Below are 19,918 nucleotides of genomic sequence, written 5' to 3'. Positions count from 1 at the left end.
GTGGAGTAGTCTGACTTCAGTCCATTACGCATGGCTGATTTTCACTGACGGTTCTGCAGATGCCCGATTACTCACTAATTATTTAATTTCAGTGTATTGTCAAAACAGCTATACATGGCTACAATATAACCTTATATGTGTGGACATGTATACCTACATGCGTACATACATGTTATAATGTACGTTTGTCTGGCTAAGATCTACAGTACTATTAAACGCCAAGTAGAAGGAGAAGTTTGTTCTTCCGTAAGGACAATCTCTTCTTTTTTTCCTGTTTTTTTTTAATTGTATTTTTTCACATACTGCCCATCCCTGCCAGTTGTAAGTGGCCTTTCCCCATACGGGGTCAGGGAGATCCTCCATCCTGTTTCGTCTCAGGCAGAGCACCTTTCCTCTGCTTCCCACATCAAACAGCTCAAACAGGGGCTCTGCCCCAGGATAGTCTCTGTTCTGCCGTTTAGCAGTGTGCAGCTGTCACCTTCCCATTGAGACCAAGAACTGCCATCTGATCTTTTTGACGTATGTGCCCATGTTTCTTATGCAGGTGGAGAAATGATTAGATTGCCTGGCAGGGCTCTGCAGTTGCGTATGGGATATACAGGCACATAATGCCATCTAGAGGGCAGAGTTTCTTCCCTTCCTACAGGAGTACCTGTGAAAACTGCTGGCCTTCCATCACATGTGGTGACAGTGCGCATTCATCTTTGTGATTCATGCATTTTCCTAATCCTCTTCTGGTTAGTATGTACTCATACAAGGCCAACACTTGGAAATTATTTAGGAGAAGAGAAACGCTCAATTAGTAATTACAACTGTTTCCCTTTAATAAGCCTGCAGGTTTCCTTGTTGTCTTCAATCAGCCAAATGGTCTGTTCCTCCGGAATAATCCTGATTTTAAATGCTCTGGGTCTCAATGTTTAAGTTCTTTAGGGAAAAGTTATTCTAAAAAGAGGAAGCGAGTAAGACCTAGGTTTGTGATTCAGCTTTTTGGTAAAATGTAAGAAAAAGAATACTTACAAATTGGTTACTTTGCTAGACAAAGTCCTCCGTAAAGTTATTGCAGCAACAGTTTCAGGTCAGCTGAAGAAATGGGTCTGAGGGTTGCGCATTATGCAAGACCTGTGCATTTAGACAGAAGCAGCTAAAATCTTCTTTTCTTGTATTGCCTCTCTTCTGCTGAAATACTTCGTTAGCATTTCTCTTAACAGTTTACGGTAAGCTGGAAATGAGCAGAGACAGGCTTTTCAGTGAAGAGGTCATATGGCTGAAACAGCTAAAGTTTCTCCTTACTTGCCTCCTAATATCTCCTTCTTTTTCTTCTTTTAAACCTTATGGAGTTTGCTTCTTTAGACCCTAGACATGTGCCAGAGAAAAGCCTGTTGCCTCCCCCTTGATAATTTTTTTCAGTCCTGTATTGCATTTGCTGTCATTATACTTTAACTGCTATTACCAATAATGACAGTTGTAATAATCTTTTTCTTAAATAAGCAATGAAAGTTCTTTCTGTAACCTTAAATCTGATCTGTATCATCACGAAAACAATTGTGTTAGACATTGTAGTGTCTCAACAGTGCCATGCAGAGATAGCTGTTCCATACAGACACACATTAATTTGATTAAATTAAGGCAGGATGAGTGAAACAGAGAAAGAGGCCATGTTACAAGCTTTGTAAACAATATAGTCTTTTTATATAGTGCCCTGCCATGCAAGATAGTTCAGGTAGCAAAAGTAGCATGGCATAGTTTTCATTTGAACTTATTAACTTCTTGAAATCCAGGCTATTAGCCCCAGCAGAACAATGCATTAGCAGCCTCAGCCACCTTTAGTGGATCTTCACAGAGCTCCTTGGTGTAGTGTTGACATAACTTCACTGCTAAGGAAACAGCTTGTGTCTTCCTCTTGGCTGCTCTTGGTGTGACAGAATATATTTTTTTCCATTCCAGTGGTGGTCGTCTTTGTACTCTTTTTATCAAATATTTTGTCCTTCACAGTGACCCCAGGGTGACTATTCAAAATTTTACCCAATTAGATGGGTAAAAACAGGTATTCTTAGTTCACTGTGAAAAATAACTTGCTAGTATTGGGCAAAACCTGTATTTTTCACAGAGAAATTGAATAGAAATAAGAGATGAGAACTTCTCATGTTTTTAAGCAACTGATTTGCCCTGCTAGTGACCTCTGCCAGGCAGGAATATTTCCCAATTGCAGGCCAACCTGACAGAGCAATAATGTGATCGATCCTAGGTATATATTACATTGCATAGTATTTCATACATTGATTTATTTTTGTTCTTTTCTCCGCATTTTCCCTTTAGGCCAATCGATTAATCACTGATACTGCTCTTGAACAGCAGCTTGGAATAAGATAACAGCAACATTTTCTCATGTTTGATACTAGTGTTAGTGTATTTGGCTGTAAAATTTGGACATGTGAAGATGGGTGCAGTTCCTGTGGCTGCGCTTGAGTTGTGCTTACTTAGGTGTGATGTGAATTTGGCTCATTATGTAGATCAAGGCCGGGCTGTTGGGCTGCTGCTGCTGTGCTTTTCATGCCTGAGCTTCTTACTGGAGCACCACTGAATCCCATGAACATTGACTTAATGTATGTTACCTATGAGACTGTTGCTGTCATCCAAAGCTTGTTTTTTTAAGAACTTCTACAGTTTGCTACATTGTCCCAAGGTGTGTGGTCTAAGGCTTCTCTTGGACCTCCTAGGGATGTAGTTTACCAGCAAATATGAGTACAAAGAACAAAATCTGAGATAAATTTTATATGCTGAAGAGCAAGGTTAAGTAAATAATTGGGAAGTACGTAGTATTGCACAGTAACACTTAATAATATATAATGAAAATAGAATTTACTTTCCATGTAGCTGGCTTTAATGTATATGTTTCTGTATAGTTTCATATTTTCTATTTTCATAAAGTACAAAGCTGTAAAATTATCCAAGTAAAAAAATGCCTCTGGCACATCTCTGTTGTATGTAGGAAAAAGCCTTCCCAACAGGCCTATCTTTTACTTTGGTGTTATGGGATATGTTCTTGGCCTGGCGGTTGACTTCCTTAGGTCTACCACTATTAATTTAGGATCTGAAGATAGCCTATTATAATTATTTGTCTAACTTAGCAAGCAGTGCGGCATAACAGGAGCAGATCCTCAGAGCTGAGCTGTTTGTGCTAAGAACCTGATGTCCACACTGTGTACATTTGGGGGAGTTTACTTTGGCTGAGCTCTGGTGAAGCCCAGCAATGGTTGGAGTTCCTCTTCCAATTTCATGTAAAAGAAACCCAGTCCTTTGGCTTCAAGGCCACACGGCGGTGTGAATTGTGGCCTGGTCAGTGTGATGATCAGAAAAATCACTTGAGAAGGACACTCACTGCTCATCCAAGCCAAAAAGCCAATGTAGATGCACCTGATATGAACCAGCACAATAGGAGAAATTTCATGTATCTAGTTAGGATAACATTCGGGTATTGCCACATCAGACAGTTTCTAAAGGATCCTCAGCCCTCTACATCCATCTTCTCTGAAGCGAGCACAGTCTGCAGGGCATAAAAACCAGATGCAACTCCAAACTGTTGAAGCTTTTCAAAGAGACAGAATTTGTGGTCTGGGTGGTTGTTCTTTTGAGCAAAATACAATTACTCTGCAAATTCACTATTCCACTCTAAAAGATTAAAAATTAAATTAATCAGAACTTTTAATTTAACAAATGTCAGCGCAGAAATCGACCTACCGCGTATTGCTGTGTGGAATGAGGTGCATTATTTGCTACTTACTGTGCCTATAAAAAACAAAAAAGAAAAATGTTCAAAGCTTTCAGGAGAAGCAAGGTGATGTTTGCAAATAGAGTTTTATTTCAGTTAGCAAGAAATGAACAGTAATTTTGTGATTCAGTTATTAGAAGTTAGCTATTGGCTACAAAACAATTGCTGCATGTTATATGGCATTTGATCCTATTTGTAATACAGTGCACCAATACCTGTTCTGCTTCGCTTCGCTTCGCAACTTCTAGCTGGAAGGGAGAGAAATAACTGAAGCCATCAAAATAAGTTCATTTTGAAATACCTGGGGCAGTTGACTTATGGGTGCCTTCTGATGAAGAAAGTGAAATTGCAGGAAACATTGCCTTCAGAAATAACTCACTGCTCCCATGTAGTTAAAAACAGAGAAACTTGTTAAAAATTTATGTTATGAATTGTGAAACAGTTGACGTTAATAGCTTATTGTGGTGGAAACCTTTTAACTCCAAGTCTTTAAAGGAATAGAGTGAAATGATTCATCAAAGGAGAAGGAAAATAATGTGGTTTATATTTTATTATGTTTAAAAATATTTTGTGACAATATCAATTATAACCATGTAATACTTTAAATCTATTGCATAGTATAGCAAAGAAAAGTCATTCTTTTTCTCAGAATTCAAATAAAAATAAACTCAAGGGATATTTTTAAAAAGGAAACCAGTTGTATATTTTTTCCCATTTCATAAAATGTCATACCTGTTTCTCTGAAGAAGAAAAAATGAGATTTTTCCCACTTAAAGAATCATTGGATAACAGGGAACTGATATGAGTTTCCCATCACACAGCCAGTGAATGTGACATTTAAGCATATGGGATCAGTGTTTTCCAGGCTGTCAGTTTAAATCACTTTATTTCAAAATTATTTTTGTTTGAACTAAATGAAGAAACACAGGATAAATAATTGGGGAAAAAATATTTCTTGATAAAAATTCAGCATCTGCTTTGTCTGAAGACCGAGCAAAACATCTGTTGTTTCACCTTGCAGTGAGAGCCAAAATAATAACTGGTTATGGGAGACAATTAATAGTGTTGTTGATTATACATTAAAAGACGCATGGGGAAAAAGGCAGGAATGCATTAAAGTTTTGAATCTTCTCTTTCTACCATAAACCCCAAGGACACTTAATTGCTTAGTTTCCTGGGGGAGGGGAGTGGGTGAGTGAGGAGGAGGTTGGTGTTGGTGTTCCTTGAAGATAGTGCCAAATTTACCTCCAAATTTGAACTCTTTACTATTATTTAATAACAGCCCTTCAGTTCAGGTGCATGGAGCAGCCTAGAAGTACCAGTTATGGCATGAGGGCCATTTTTCGCATTGACCTATGAAATTATATTTCATGTTCATTCCAGTGATATTAGAAAAAATATATAAAAGCCACTTTAAAGGAGAAGAGCTGTGCTTGATAGATAGAATTTCTAGAAATTAAAAAAAAAATAATTCCTGTATGTACATATGTGTAATCCTTGGCTTCTTGGTACTTAATTTCAAGGTTTTCTGCTTAATTCCATTGACTATAGTTTTTAATTTATCTTAGTTTCTAAAGAAAAAATGTCACTTTTTAAAAATTAATTAGATTCTAAAATTACTTTCTATTCCTGAATTGAATATTTTAGTGTGACCTGCCAAAATTTGAAAAGGTAAATTAAATTTGTGAAAAGGAATAGCTAAATTCTTGAATTTCAACTTTTGAAGAAAATGAGCTTAAGGTCTTTGTGGCTTATTCCTATATTTAGATACTGAATTGTGTCCTGTAAAGACAAACTGTTGGTCTCTTGGGCTGCTTTTTGCATACCCACTTCCCAGCCCCATGAATCGGTAGTAGTATTGCCTGTATTTACTATGAACATCTCAGCCAGACAAGTGGGGAGAAATAAGAAATGAGTTCTGCTGGCATAAAGTTGCCCAAAGATTAATTTTCATACATAGATCTGAAATGCCCTATTCTTTTTAAACTTTACATTAGATTAACCTTGAAGTTGAGTATGCTACTCAGGAAGGTGTGGATAATGGAAACACAGAAAGTAGAAAATTGTCACTGTGTCAGTAACCTCATGGTCAAAATGGCAAAGGTTGGAAGGCTAACTTATTTAAAGTAAATTCTGAAGTTGCCTTTCTTATTGCTTGAAAAACTCCTGAAAGTATATGAGTTTTCCTCAAGATCTGAATTTAAAAAAAAAAACAAAACCAAAACCACTCCTGTTTTGTGATTAGGCAAGTGAATTTTTTACAAAGTTGTTCCCATATGTATCATTTCAGAAGGACCCAAAGCCCTGGAAGTATTTCCACTGGTTTTAATGTCACATTTAAATTTGATCAAAATCTTCTGCAAAATGTTTCCGGACAAATCAAAGCAAATACTTTCTTTGAAAATGGCTGCACTGAGTGTTTTTCATTGAGCTTCAGTGTTGGATGTATAGATAGTCAACTAGTCTTTACTAATTTCAGAGAATTAGGATTTTCCCTGAAGAGTGTGGTCTTTTTGCAAGAAAAATTGAAACAAATGCAACTGACCAAATGTGATGCGATTAATTCATGTAAGACTTTTCAGATATTTATGTACGTGTTAAATGCAAGTTGATATTAAACACAAAATGCCCTTGAAGATGAATCAGGTCCACACTGCATGCCTTTATCTGCCTGCGTTAATTGTAAGAATCTTAGTTTCACTTACAGTTTCAGGATCTCATACTTTTTTCATGGACCAGGGGGTTTATTTTTAGTTCTTTGATAGAGGAAATAACTGCCTGTTAATATTACATGGGGAAGCACAGTAAGTCTGTCAGAGTGAAATGCTCTCAGTTCTTAAGGGAGAACAGTTCCATAAAGGAACAAATCACTTAAGAGAAAAAAAAAAGAACGAGATGGAACAGCTGCCTCTGGTTCACTGTTTGCAAGGGGAAGGATCACCAAGTGTAAATATTGGAAAATCAGAATATAAACAAATTTCATGACATGCACACGCCGTTCCTTGCATAAAAATTCAGTCTTACGTCTTACATTTGTGTGATGGCATCGTGGCCTGTAACATTGTGCCCAGCTGCACGCTTCTAGGGAGACACCCTGTGCTGTTAGAACAGTGACAGTTTGGGGGAAGGTGAATGCGTTTCAGCATTCCTCCTTCCTGACTGCCCAAGTCAGTGTTGCTGTATGACAGGATTGGCATCATATAGCTTCATGGGTCTGCCTGGCTGTGAGTGAGAGGGCTTTCTCTTGTCTGGCATTGTACCCCTCATTAATAGCAGCTGCTTCTCTTTTGGCAGCCTAGGAGTATTGTTTATTGAAGGTGAGTGCCTTGGTCTCTGTGCAGAGCAATGTGTCGCACTGAGGCACACAGCTCAGCCCTTTATTCAGGGGATGAGTGATAAAAAAAAGGAGTCTTGCTGGGACTTCTGCTTTTCCATGCTTGTACTTCTATGCTTTATCAAGTGTATATGCATTATATAAAGCATCATCATGTGGAGTATGTATGTCTTTAACTTCAGGAAATACACACAGCTTTATGCTGCCTGTCCCTGCTTATTTATATCTCTTTTACTCCTCCTCCTCAAAAACTGTTTTATATGTGATCATTTGGAAGAATTTGGGGGGGAAAAAAGGGCATCCTTCTTGATTTTAAGCTATTTGTTCAAAGGGTTTACCTGTGGGTATATTGTAAGTCTATTATGTTCTCTGTAAATAATGGTAGAATTTGCTGTTTTCTACAATTTGCATGCAGGTAAACATACAAAGCTATTATTGATATATCTGTTAGTAGCCTAGATATTTATTTGCTGGAAGATAAGCCTGGGCTTATAATGCAGTGTGTTTTGCTAGATCTATGCCTAACCTTCTCTTTAAAATGTCAACTCCAGACATTTCTGTGGTGTCAGAGGGAAAATGTTGAAGGTGTTAAAGGCTTGTCATTCATAACTACTTTAGAGTTAACCAAAATAAAATAGACAAATATTGCCATTCTTGAACCAGTTAAAAATTTCCAGCCCCAAATTCAGAAAAATAAATTAAAAAGAAGTAAAGGTATTTCACAGAGACATTCCAAGGAATATGAGATTTACTTCTAGTCATTTTTAGGAGACAGTCTCATCAACAGTGTATGAATCTCATTTGGGTTTGGTTTGTTTAATTCAGCTCCTGAAGTTCATATGTTTATCCAATATGAGTAGATTTGAAGGATTAAATTCTAGTTATTCCCTTCTTTCAAAAAGGAGGCTTCATAATTTAGGTCGTACACCCGTTGTTTCTTCCCATGGGAACTGGGAAACACTTGACAGAAAGCCTAAGAGCTCTGTGGTTATGAGCCCTGTATGGGACCCTGGCTGGGAGTCTGTCCCTGTGATCTACTGCAGATCTGCAGATAAATGAGCAAGTTCTGTTTTCTGATCTCTGGTAGCATGAAATCCCTACAATTTTTAAAGCTGTTACATCATTTCCAGTGTCAATTCACATTTAAATACATTAATTGGCTCATCAATAGTTGGTAAAACATCATATGCAGCTGCACAAACCTTGGGCTGCTTTTTGTTAGGAACATCTAAACCGAAGTTTTTATGTAATCTTAAGTGGTTAGCTTTCTGATGTTCAATAAATATCTTCTGATTTCTAGCACAGATTAGAAGGAGGAGGTAATACTGCTCTCTGTGAGGCTACAAACCCATTTTATTGGTAGCACAGCTATAGCATAGCATGGCTTGTGAGACACTGCTTTTAAGATCTGTTGGTGCCTTGTTCTAATGTCACTATGTTTTTGTGTCAGTAAAGAATGAAAAAATGTATTATTGAAATTTTGAATTGCAAGAATGATCTCTACCAGTACTGCCCATGTAAGGTTTAATGTGGCCTTTTTATAGACAGAATTATAATTAACACTTGTATGGTTCTGTATTTTATAATTTAACATCACATACATTTTGCTTTCATGCCATATTTTATCCGAATTAAGCAGTGGCTGAGTATTTCAGATAAAATGTGTCAAATGTTTTAAGTGTGGTTAAAGAGAATAGGCTATTTTATCATGCTGAAAAAAAATTGGAAAATGATGCAACTGAGAAGGCTAAGGGCCCATGTGTTTTGAAGCAAGAAGCCTGGCTGTCATCATATCACTAATTTGTCCTTTTGGGTTTTTTTCCCCCATCTCCATGAGCCAGAAGAAATAGTTAAGACTAGGACATTTGAAAAAGCATACAGCAATATTTTGTTAAGTATTAGTCCGCTAAATTCACTACTTATTTCATCAGTAACTAGCATTCTCCAGTCTCAGTTACTGTCCTGGGGATAGGGGGCCAGGGAGCAGAGCTATAGCACGTGGGCTGCAGTTCAGCAGGGAGACGCTGCATGGTTGCTCCAGTGTTGCTCTGTTGTGGAAAGTGTAAAGCAGAAGGTGGAAACATCCAAATGTTGACAGACGGGTCATGAGGTGCAGTTCCCATTTTACTCCTAGCAAAGAGCTGTCTATAGCAATATAAAAAGCACTGGAAAGTGGTCAGTGGAAATGCTTTTATAGTGCTAGAATTAAATTAAAGCTTTTGTTGCTGTAATTATGTTGATTTAAAAACACAAATGTCATTTTCAGTACTTTTAACCAGCATAACCATGGTGTTAAACTTTTCTTTTACAATTTCTTGGGTTGGTCTTTCAAAGGACAAATTTCCTTTGTAACATGGACAGAATAATACAAAGAGTTTCCTGTGACCAAAGGTATGGAGATGGTTAAGTGGTAAACTCTTCCTAGAACAGCAGCTTACCAAAAAAATGCCATAAGGACATAAGGAAAGATCGCAACAACATTACTTCTTACTTTGCCAACAACAGGCTTTGACCTAGGTTTTGACCTCTCATGTGTGCTGTATGAAGCTGTGACCACAAAAACATACAAAAGCAGAGGCTGAAAGCAAGAAAAAATTGCTGAGCACATTTGAAGTGCTTGGACAGCTGTTAATACACTGCATAGGGCATGACAAATGAGTGTCTGTGTAAATCAATAAAGCTTTCTATAAATGGACAAATGGTTTAGTATGAATAACAAAGAAGTGCACATGGTAACTGGTGTTGTAGCATTCTGTCAGGGATTTTAAAGTTCACTGTCATAACTTTGTTCCTCTTGACCTTTATTGATGATACCTTCAAAGCATGTTGAGCTGCTAACTTGACGTACAACCTTTAGACCTTCATCTCCTGCCCATGGCAGGGAAGGCATACTAGATGATCTTTAAAGGTCCCTTCCGATCCAAACCATTCTGATTCTACGATCTCCTTTTCCCTTAGTGCAAAATACATACTACTCTCTGCCTTCTTCTCTCTTCCTCCTTCCATCCTTCTGTTTTTATCTCAACTCTGCAATGGTTGAGTAAGGAAAACCATCTTGTACGTGCTTCTCTTTCATTCATGCGTTCTAGTAGAAAATTCAGTGGTTTAATTCATTTCATTGTGGTTATAAAAGTGTAGAGGATTGTCTGTTGGAGACTTCCTAGTAGGTACATGAAATAATTCTTCACTTAAAGATCCCCATGCACCAAATACATCCTAATTCATAAATCTTTGGAACAGGCTAGCTAGATAACAAAATGTTGTTCCTGTTCTCTTGACTTAAAAAATCAAGGCACAGAAAGGTAAAGTTTAAACTTCTTGAAAAACACTTCAGGGACTTAAATCCAAATCTTATTTTCAAACATGATTTAAGCACTTCAGTTCACTCTTTCAAGAAGCACACAGAAATGGCTTTTGCAGGATGTTAAGTGAAAGTTGTCCTCTAAAGTGCCACTTAGAGAGGCAGATCTGGAGGAGATATGGATGTCTCGTGACATTCTCAGGCATGAGATTGTGTCTGCCACTTCTACCAAACACAGATAAATGTTGAACAAAGTATAGTTAGTACACAATCCTTAACCTGTTGTAATAATCCTCTCTAAAAGAGTTAAAAAGGAAGAGGAGAGAATGAAGAAATCATCCTAAATGTCTGTAGCAATGTAAGAATATATATATTAAGTATATATGTATTACAGCTCTTTGTAGTCTGGTGCTGTTACTCAGCTGAAAGGTGCCATCATCTATGACTGTAGGTTAGGACTGAACCCCCCAAAAAGTATCAGATTTGGCGCAATGAAACTGGTGGGAGATCTCATGCTCTGACGATGTGACTGTGAGCTAGAAGGGAGCAGAGCACTTTTTGGCTCAGAGCCTGCTGATAATGAATACTTTTGGGGAGACAAGAAGTCTGGCTGGTTTGGGGCAGTGTGGTGGGGGGCTTGTATTTGGTTTTTTCCTATGATGCAAAAAGCTGTAGCGTCTTTTGTTGTTCATTACCAAAAAAGTAAATACGACCACATTAAGGATATCTTTGAGATGCATTTTAGACTTTAGGTGAAAATGCATTTTCCCAAGAATTTAAAGTTTAGGTGGTTGTACTGCCTGAGTGGATGCTTCCTGTGTTTTGGTGTTAAGGGTATACTAAAGTTAATTATCATGACCATTTTAGAACTTTTTTTAAGAATTGCAATTAATTGGCCTGCCTTTACTGATCCAGTGTTAACACGTTTATAGAAACATGAATAAGGCTAAGGCTGCCGTCTGTCTTGTTTCTTCTATGGCACAAATCATTGTGAACCAAGGAACTTTCCCTTGCCCCAAAGAAATTTTTAAGGAAACACTGTGTATCATGAAACAAATAAGAGTTTGTTTTGTTGCACCTGACTTGCATCTATATTCATGTGAAATAAATGGCAAATTCTTACTGACTTTAACAGGACCACGACTAGACCTCAGTGCATCAGGTGTGTAGTCTGTCTGTTACTAGCCTTGAATAAAGCTGTGCAAACAGCTGCCCCACAGGAGAAAATACAGTGTTCTTCAACATCTAGGAAGGAGAAAGTTCTTAGCTGACCTAAAGATAATATTCATCATTACTAGGGCTATGGTTTCCATCCTGAGAAAGGGACTAAAATCAGAGCAAAGTCACTCACAATGACTGTAATGGAATCAATACAAGGCAACCTCTTTTTATAAAGCAGTCTGAAGTTTTCACTTTCAAATTAATTTTCCATAAACACAGTCTCACAATTCAGAGCAAAGTTGTCTCTAATTTAGGCAGCTGAAGGCAGTTTAGCATTAACCAAGTCATTACTGAAATCTTCAAATTTTCCTATGTTTGGAGAGGCTCTTGTGCAAAATAATTTCTTCCAAATTGGAACGAGGAAGTACCTCTGTTTTGACATTTTAGGATCCTTGAATCTATAATGATCCAAAGGCAACATGTAGTGTTTCATTTAATGGTAAGTTAGGCCACAGTTACTTTTGGCTGACTGAATGGTACTGTGCTTTGAGAGCTGACCCCCCAAGAAAAGACATTCTTGCCTGTAGGGGCTGGTGGCAGGCATTGAAGGTTGCTTGCCTGCAGCAGTTTGCTGGGCTGCATCACTTTCAGTGTTTGTGAGGCTGAGGGACAGAGATGGTTTATTTCTATGTGTAGCATAAAATATACATAAATTCCTAGAGGACAGCTATGCCTAAAACTGGAAATTACTGTAGAAATCAGTTGATATCCAAGAGTACTGTTCTCAGTAAGCTATTTTTTTTCCTGCGTGGTCCCCTGCTTGGTTATGTATGGGAGAAGTGACTGCATTAGGGGTCAGGACTTCTCTTCCACTGCCTCTGGGTGCCTGCAAGTGTGCAATAGCTTTCAAGCTGTGAGAAGCGTTGACTTCTTATTGCGGCTTAGCCTAGTGTAAGTATGGCCTGAAAATAAAAATGAAAATAAAATGTAATAGTGGTTTCCTCCAAGGAGACCTACTTTGCTTAACTGGAAAAAGATGCCTAGGATATGCAATACTGGAGGTAGGCAGATCCCTCTGAGTGAAAATTGGGTAGACTTAAAATAACATCAAAACCAAGTGGTTTCTATTAAATAAATGAATGTTTGGATAAGGAGGGGTTTTGAGGCCACAAGTGCTATTACAAATTTTCCAAATAAATACTTTGGGGGGAATGAGGATTATTACCAAGTATTCAGTTGCAATATAGAGTGATGTAGTATATCAAGTACTGGTTTTCCCATGTTGTGGGAACTGGCACGGGATCTTGAGCAAAGTCAGTCAAGTGTTCCTTTCTAGACCAGTCCTCATTACATAAATGCGAAATAAATAGGCATGATTTGCTTGGCAATCATGAAGCACAGAAGTCAAGCTAACATTGACTGCATTACATCTTTTCACTACACTTTCGAAGCCAGTGGTGTGAAAAAGCGTTTTATTATACAGATGTTTCCACTGTGGCTTGATAAGAGAGGAAATGTAACATTTATTTATAATGCTGTCAAGTTCAGATTTCCTAATTTTGGTAGCCTGTTTGTAAAGGAGTAGCTCACTGAAATCAGAGATTCAGCTAACAGATCCAAGAAGACTTAGTTTCTATTTTATAGCCTTACAACATTCAGAAAAAAATTGGAATAAGAGAAATACAGGGAGCTCTTGGGGTATTTTGTATAGTACAACTGTGTGTTGTAGTTCTTTTAGACATCTCTATATGGGAGCAGTCTGCCCTAAGTACTTTAGGATAAAATCATGCAATATCTTTTTATGTTAGTGAAAATGAAAATTAAAAAAATTAAACCCATAGATATACCAACATGTGTGAGTTAAAGGCTGTGCAGACTAATCCTTTAATGATTGCTTCGAAACAGTAAGACGAAGTTATTTTGGATGGCATTTTAGGGTGATACTCATAGAGAAAACATCTGAAAATCTTTAACTCAAATACATTTTTATGTAGCAATCATATCTTTATTTTTATCAATCAATCTGCAAGAATGTGTCTGTAAAAGCAAACTGGTAACTGTATGTGATAGCCTCTTCGGTATGGAGGACTATTTACCCTCCAGGTTCTGATTTCTTACTGCTGCTTTTTGTTTTGTGGTTTCTGCTTCTACTTTGCTACTTGCTTCTGCATCTGTACTTTTTGCTGCCTCATCTCACAGTGCTCTCTGCAGGATCACCCATAGACTTTTTATAGCCATATGTTGAATCCATTGGTAAGTGACATTGTGAAAATATGATGCAGAGCATTTTACCATCTTTGCTGGCTTTGATTGTACCCTCAAGATAAAGCACTGATTCCATACGTTGTTTATTTAGACTTGTAAATAAGTAAACTCTATATGCCCTTGTTTCTTACCACCCATTTATTCTTTACTCTCTTTCAATATGCTGGATAATTATGTACGTTAACTTTTTCTTCCTAATCTTATTTTTAGGATTTAGCTGAATTTGAAATTGTTATTAATGAATCAATTTATTGAACTTTGGGATTTTCATTTTGTTGAATCATTGACTTTTCTTAACTAGGAAGAGCAAACTGTGCATCTTTCAACAGAATCTTTCCCTACAGTACATTACGTTAAATTTTTCTCTAAAATTATAAATGTTAACTATATTTATGGCTGTTGTTTTATATAACCACAATTCTTTCAAAACAGCATTTTTTTAACTTTCATAGGTTGACAGAAGGTTAAAGTGAAGCAAGTAATGTAAATTGTATAATAGTTGTAATTATGTGAATGCATTGATTTTGGTGTTATAGTTACGTGATGTGAAGTTATGCATGGGAGGCAGAGAGGTTTCTAGACCCAGTTTTAACTCATGGATTTTTATGTATTGTTTTAGTTTGTCAGTCTTGAAGAGAAGACTAGTTGAAACTTGCTCTGATGCAACTGTATACGGTGCACCTTAGAGATTTTCCTTTTCCAATACTGTAAGAATTCCTAAAGTCGAGTCATAATATATAGAAAAATACATTGATTTACTGTAATTTACATACCAGATTGTGCCATTTTGAAGTTTGCACTATGCAAAAATATAAGTGTAATGGAAATTAAAGATAGATGAGAGGTACTACTATACATGAAGCTTTATCACATTTAAACTGACATATGTGAGGGAAAAAAATTCTGATTTTAAGATTGCATTTAGATGTAGTAAAATACCTCTCTCACTCTTGAAATGACAGGATTTGTTTTTTAAGTAAAGACTAATAAATTTATCTGGTTCAGTTAAAGGGTGTAATTCATCCGTTAGCTGCAGTATGACCATTGCATCTGGAGTTACCCACTGCAAAAATCAGGCTTATGAAGACCTGCCACGGTTAAAAGTTTACATAAGATTGCTTTTGTTTCCTTTGAATAGTAGCTGCCACTGTTTGCTTCCAAGTGGCTTTCTCAGATAGCAAGTTTACTGTAAACAGAAAAGGGGGAAGAAGAAAAGATAAACCAATATCTTATATAATGTTTCATTGCCAACTGTATTGCACCTGACAAGATGAGAGCATGGACATACTTGGAATATCTGCTCTGATATTGTTCTAAATTGTAATGCATGGTGTGAATAATCTCATAAATGAATGTCGCTTCTGTTTTTACTCAAAATACTAACTTGTAGCAAAATAAATTGTATGGTGCTTTTTATTCTGGATCTTGAAAAAGCCCACAAAGTAAGCACCGTGAGAATTTTTATGAATTGTCATGTAGTACAAGATGGCTTTTGATTAATTTACATATTTATTTATTTATTCTATTTTACTGTAGGCAGAGAATTCAGCACTGGCTCTGGAAAATGAAAATCAGAGGGAACAGTATGAAAGATGTCTTGATGAGGTAAGGTAGATAAAAAGGTTGTTCTTACCTGGTACTATAATTAAATTAATAGAAATGAATCTCTCCTTCTCTTACAAGGTTGACATTGTTCTGCAATTTTCTAGTATTACCTCATTCTAATTAATTCCAAGAACATGTATCTGGCAGTCACAGATATTGTTCTCCATGACCTCTGCTGTAAATCCTGTTTTGACCACACCTCTTCACCAAAAAGTTGATATCCCTGTGACCAGTATCTGGAACTGGTTTGCTTTCATTAGGAGGAGAAAATGATTATTTGCCTCTGTAGAGTGGAACACAGGTGGCAGTGGCTTCTTCCATCAGAAGTCCCCCAGCTTTCCTGTGCAATGTATTCCGTAACCAGGGATTTTAGTCTCTCAGCCCCGCCTTTGGATTACATACACAGCTTTTTATGCTGGGTTTTTTCTAGCTGTTGGCTTATTTCTACTACATGGCTCAGCTTCTGATCAGACCTTCCAGTTACAGCTACAATATAATTCACCCATCAGTTACTGTCTGAGCACTCCAGCAATGCTTACTGTTCCAGAAATGTCTAGGATCTTCTATTGCATGCAGCTTTCTCCATATATATACTGATGCTTACTTGTTCCTCGCATTTATCCTGAAATAAGGCTCTTCAGTATACGCAAGAGTTTAAAATAGTTTCAAGACTTTTAGTAGCTTAAAATGTTACTTAGTAGAAATCATTTACCCATTCCATAATAAGAATGCGTAGTAGCATAAGTAGTTAGCTAACATGCAAACAAAACAAAACAAAAACTACACCACCTTCTCAGCTGTACCTCTGAGAAAAGAGTGCATGACTGTGCAAGCCACACATAGCAGATGTCTTCATACCAGGTTTTTTAATTTTTAATCAGCATTTGCTGAAGTGTTGCTGGCATGAGCAATACAGCTCTGGTACAAGAAGCCTCCAGTTTAGTGCAAATTTTCATCAGCAAATCCGCACTTTTGCCACTATAGCATATTTTTATCAGGGAGCTGGAGTAAAAGACTTGCAGATGCACTTTCCCACTAGGTTATGCTCTGCCTGTTCTGTGGCACTGGGGTACCAGCAGAGCCTTGGTCTGCATTGGCCTGAGTCACTGCATTCAGTGCACACTTGCATGATATTTGGATATCTTGGTGGTAAGGATGAAATTACCATATAATTACTTACTTTAGTTTAAATTACAGAGCTTAACGTAAAATTATTTTCTGATTGTCTAGGACAAAATCTGCCTACATAATTAATTTTGGAAATGAGTAAAGCTCCACAACTATCCATTCCAGCAAAACACTCCATACAGATTATAAGGACAGAAGTTATGGGGGGTTTGTGTTTGCAGTAAGATGATGGATTTCTGATCCAGGGTTGTGTTTTTTACATGCTGCTGCAGTTTAAAGAGCGAATAATTATATCAAACTATGCTCTGAACTCTATTATCTTCAACATTACATTGGCTGTTTTCAGTTCTTCCATATTATCACAGCTGTATCCATCTTCTCCCACTGTGTCAACTTTTCCAGGAGAAAGTGTTCCTCATCACCTGTGGTTTTGTGCTTCCCTGCTTTATTTTTTGGTTGCTTATCTTTTTCCTTTTTTTGTCTTCTATTTTGTGTGCAGTGACTTCTCTTGTCCTTCCCCATGGCTTGGTATCACTTTTTTCTTCTTCTTCCCCTTTCCGCCCCCACAATGCTTGGCAGTGGCACTGTAGCCAGCGTTGTTTTAGCTGACACAAACTTGGACCTAATCCTTTTTGATCACTGAGGTGAAGAAGTTGTTGCCAGTGACTCAGGCAATAAAACCATGTTTAACAATTGCAAGTTCTGCAGGAGTCCCAGATTAGCACCCACCTGAGCACACTCCCTTGGTGGAGCTTCACAAGAGATCGCACATTCTCACCCTACTTCATTACAGTAACGTTAAAGAGGATGGGAGATGAGACATAAATGTAATTAGTGAATAACCCAATCAATGATTGTGAGAACCTTTATTTCCAACCAGAGTCTTCTGAGGATGTGTTGTATGTGACAAAGTCCTTTCCAAACAGGGATTCTTACTGGAGATCTTAAGAAAATAAAATGCTTTCCATTAATATTTTTATGGGAAAAAAAAAAAGTCTTCAACTTGAAAATTTTTTTCCTTTAAGATTTTAAGTCTGATGCTTCCTCTGTTCATAACTCACCTTACACCAACCCCACTTCTTGAAGGTGAAAATCTCTTCAGACCTTCCCTAGTTTGGGCTGCAGGACTTCTTCAGCAGTTTTTAGGAGCAGATGTATCCTCTACAGCTATGTATCTGTCTGTGCTGCAGCTCCATTTTGCCCCAGGGAGACCTGATGGGTTTAAAGAGAAGAACACAGATGTTCCTGAGAACACAAGGCTGTGATCACACCCAAACCTGAGAGAGCTAAGCCTGCCACCAAAAAATTTGAGTGCCTACTACAACCATTATTTTAATTTTGCCTCTGCAGTCCAATTAGTTATGAGTGTACTGAACTTCTCCTGGGCTGATATACAAGGAGAGCTTACCTCCAAAACTAATACCTAGCCATTCTGGCTATTTACATGTTTGGGATGCTTGCAAGGCCCTTGAGGTAATGAAGGTTGGGAACATTGTTTGATAACTCTTGGGAGAATGCTGCCATCTTCCACTCATCATTAAGCATCCTCAAATTGCAGCTTCTCTCCCCTGGGCACAGGCAAACTCTGCTCAGGGCACTCAAGCATTATTTAATCTGGCCACCCTGCCAGTAGTGTCCCTGCTTGGTCCCTCAGGCCTCTACAGCAATGTGATAAGGACATTTGCTATGCATAGTGTGCTTTCTGCTGAGGTGTTGGTGGCCATTAAGCTGCATATGAAAGAAGTAAAAATAACCACCATGATTTTTCTGTCTGTGATGCGTGACAAGATACCAGAGCTGAGTTTTTAAAGTTATGCCTGCCATTATTTTCTCTTGTTTTTCTTTTTTTATATCAATTGTTTTACATAGTTCTTGTCATTCATATAATGTCCCACATTTAATATTGTATGAATGCTTGCACCTGTGACTTAAAAATGCATGCTCTGTAATCATTTTCATGGTAAAATTCAGTGAAAGTCAAATGTTCATAGAGATGAAATCTGAAAAGATTATGGGTCAAGCTGAAGTGAGTCCTTTATGAATTTTAATAAATATTCACTTTTAAAGTAATTGTTCATCTCTGAAGTGTACATATAAACAACTTTAGGACAGTATTTAGAAGAAGGTGTCATTGAAATGTTCCAGTACTTGATAAATAAGAAAAGAACTCATTTAATTTCAGAAATACTCCATAAACGTATATTTCTATCTCTGAAAAATTTAATGCAAATACCAGGATTGTCATCTTGTGCCTTTGGGGTTTGAGGTTAACATACTTAATCCTAGTTTCCTATCCTAGAATTCAGCTGTCAGTTTATTGGTAAGTGGTAATGTCATGTTTATTCACATCACTGTGCCAGCTGAGATTTCTGTCAAGCTTTACCACACTTACATGCAGGAAATTATGCAACTTAGGGTAGGTGATATTTTTGCTGATGTGTTAAGAATTAGCTAATCAAAAATACAAAGTTATCTTAAAAAGGCATTCTATTTTTAAGATTTGAATAAAATATAAGACCTTTTATTTTAGTACACTTGAAATCTCTTTGTGCGTGTGAACATACGTTAAAGGCTGCTGTGTAAAATCTCCATACTTGTAAAAGGTATAATAGATGTTACACGAGGGTCTCTTTTCTTTGATTCATTCTTTTATACCTTTTCTATTAAGACTACTTTATAACATGCATATGTAAACATAATTGTGTAAGGAAAAAGTGAAGCTGGATCTTTTATCTCTTTTATTGCAATCCATAAAAGGAAACCTCACCTAAAGATCTTGGCTATTAAGTTCAAAGGAAAGTCAGGCAGTGTGAAGGCAAGCAGTGTCATCTCCTACATAACAGCAAACTAAGGAACTGGCCATCTCTATTCTATTCCTTGTTTCACCTTGATTAATTGCATGAATCATAGGTCAAGTCATTTTACAGCCTGCTTTTTACTGGTATTGAGCCGCAGTTCTGCCTCGTATCAGTGGGAATTTCGTATATTCTGCACCTCAGAAGTCAGTCCCTCTGCCTTCAATGATCTCGGTTTCTGAAGTTTTTGGTAGTTGTGACTGTCAGGTTTGTAGTGCTGGCTGTGTTGTTCATTCATATCTGTGGTGTCTCTTGATACCTGCAAGTAAAACTGAAGTAGATCTGCTAGTTTAGCAGTTTATTTCCATCTGGACCTTAGTGCTGTTGTAGGAGTGGAATGGCAACCTCATTTGAAATGCAAAAGTTTGGATACGATTCCACTTATTGACTGCTAAATTAATTTTAGTAACTGCAGAACATTTCACTGAAGGCTTCCCACCTCTGTTCCTGCTGAAAACCAAGAATACAGACCTGAAAATCTTGGAATGGTAATAGCAACA

At 37.4% G+C, this 19,918-nt stretch overlaps 1 protein-coding gene across 1 annotated transcript in view; it reads left to right on the top strand.

Annotated features, from left to right (window-relative positions):
- The window catches only part of NCKAP5 (NCK-associated protein 5), a 370,960-nt gene that overhangs the window by 254,170 nt on the left and 96,872 nt on the right, over window positions 1-19,918 (top strand). Inside the window, exon 7 of the mRNA XM_010575132.1 lies at window positions 15,367-15,435. Within this exon, the coding sequence (XP_010573434.1) occupies window positions 15,367-15,435 (69 nt within the window). The remainder of the gene's footprint in view (window positions 1-15,366; window positions 15,436-19,918) is intronic.

This window comes from Haliaeetus leucocephalus, unplaced genomic scaffold, assembly GCF_000737465.1.
Source record: "Haliaeetus leucocephalus isolate CR32 unplaced genomic scaffold, Haliaeetus_leucocephalus-4.0 Scaffold451, whole genome shotgun sequence".
Taxonomy (NCBI): Eukaryota; Metazoa; Chordata; class Aves; order Accipitriformes; family Accipitridae; genus Haliaeetus; species Haliaeetus leucocephalus.
Note: the sequence above shows the minus strand (reverse complement) of the source record. Positions and strands in the feature narration are given on the sequence as shown.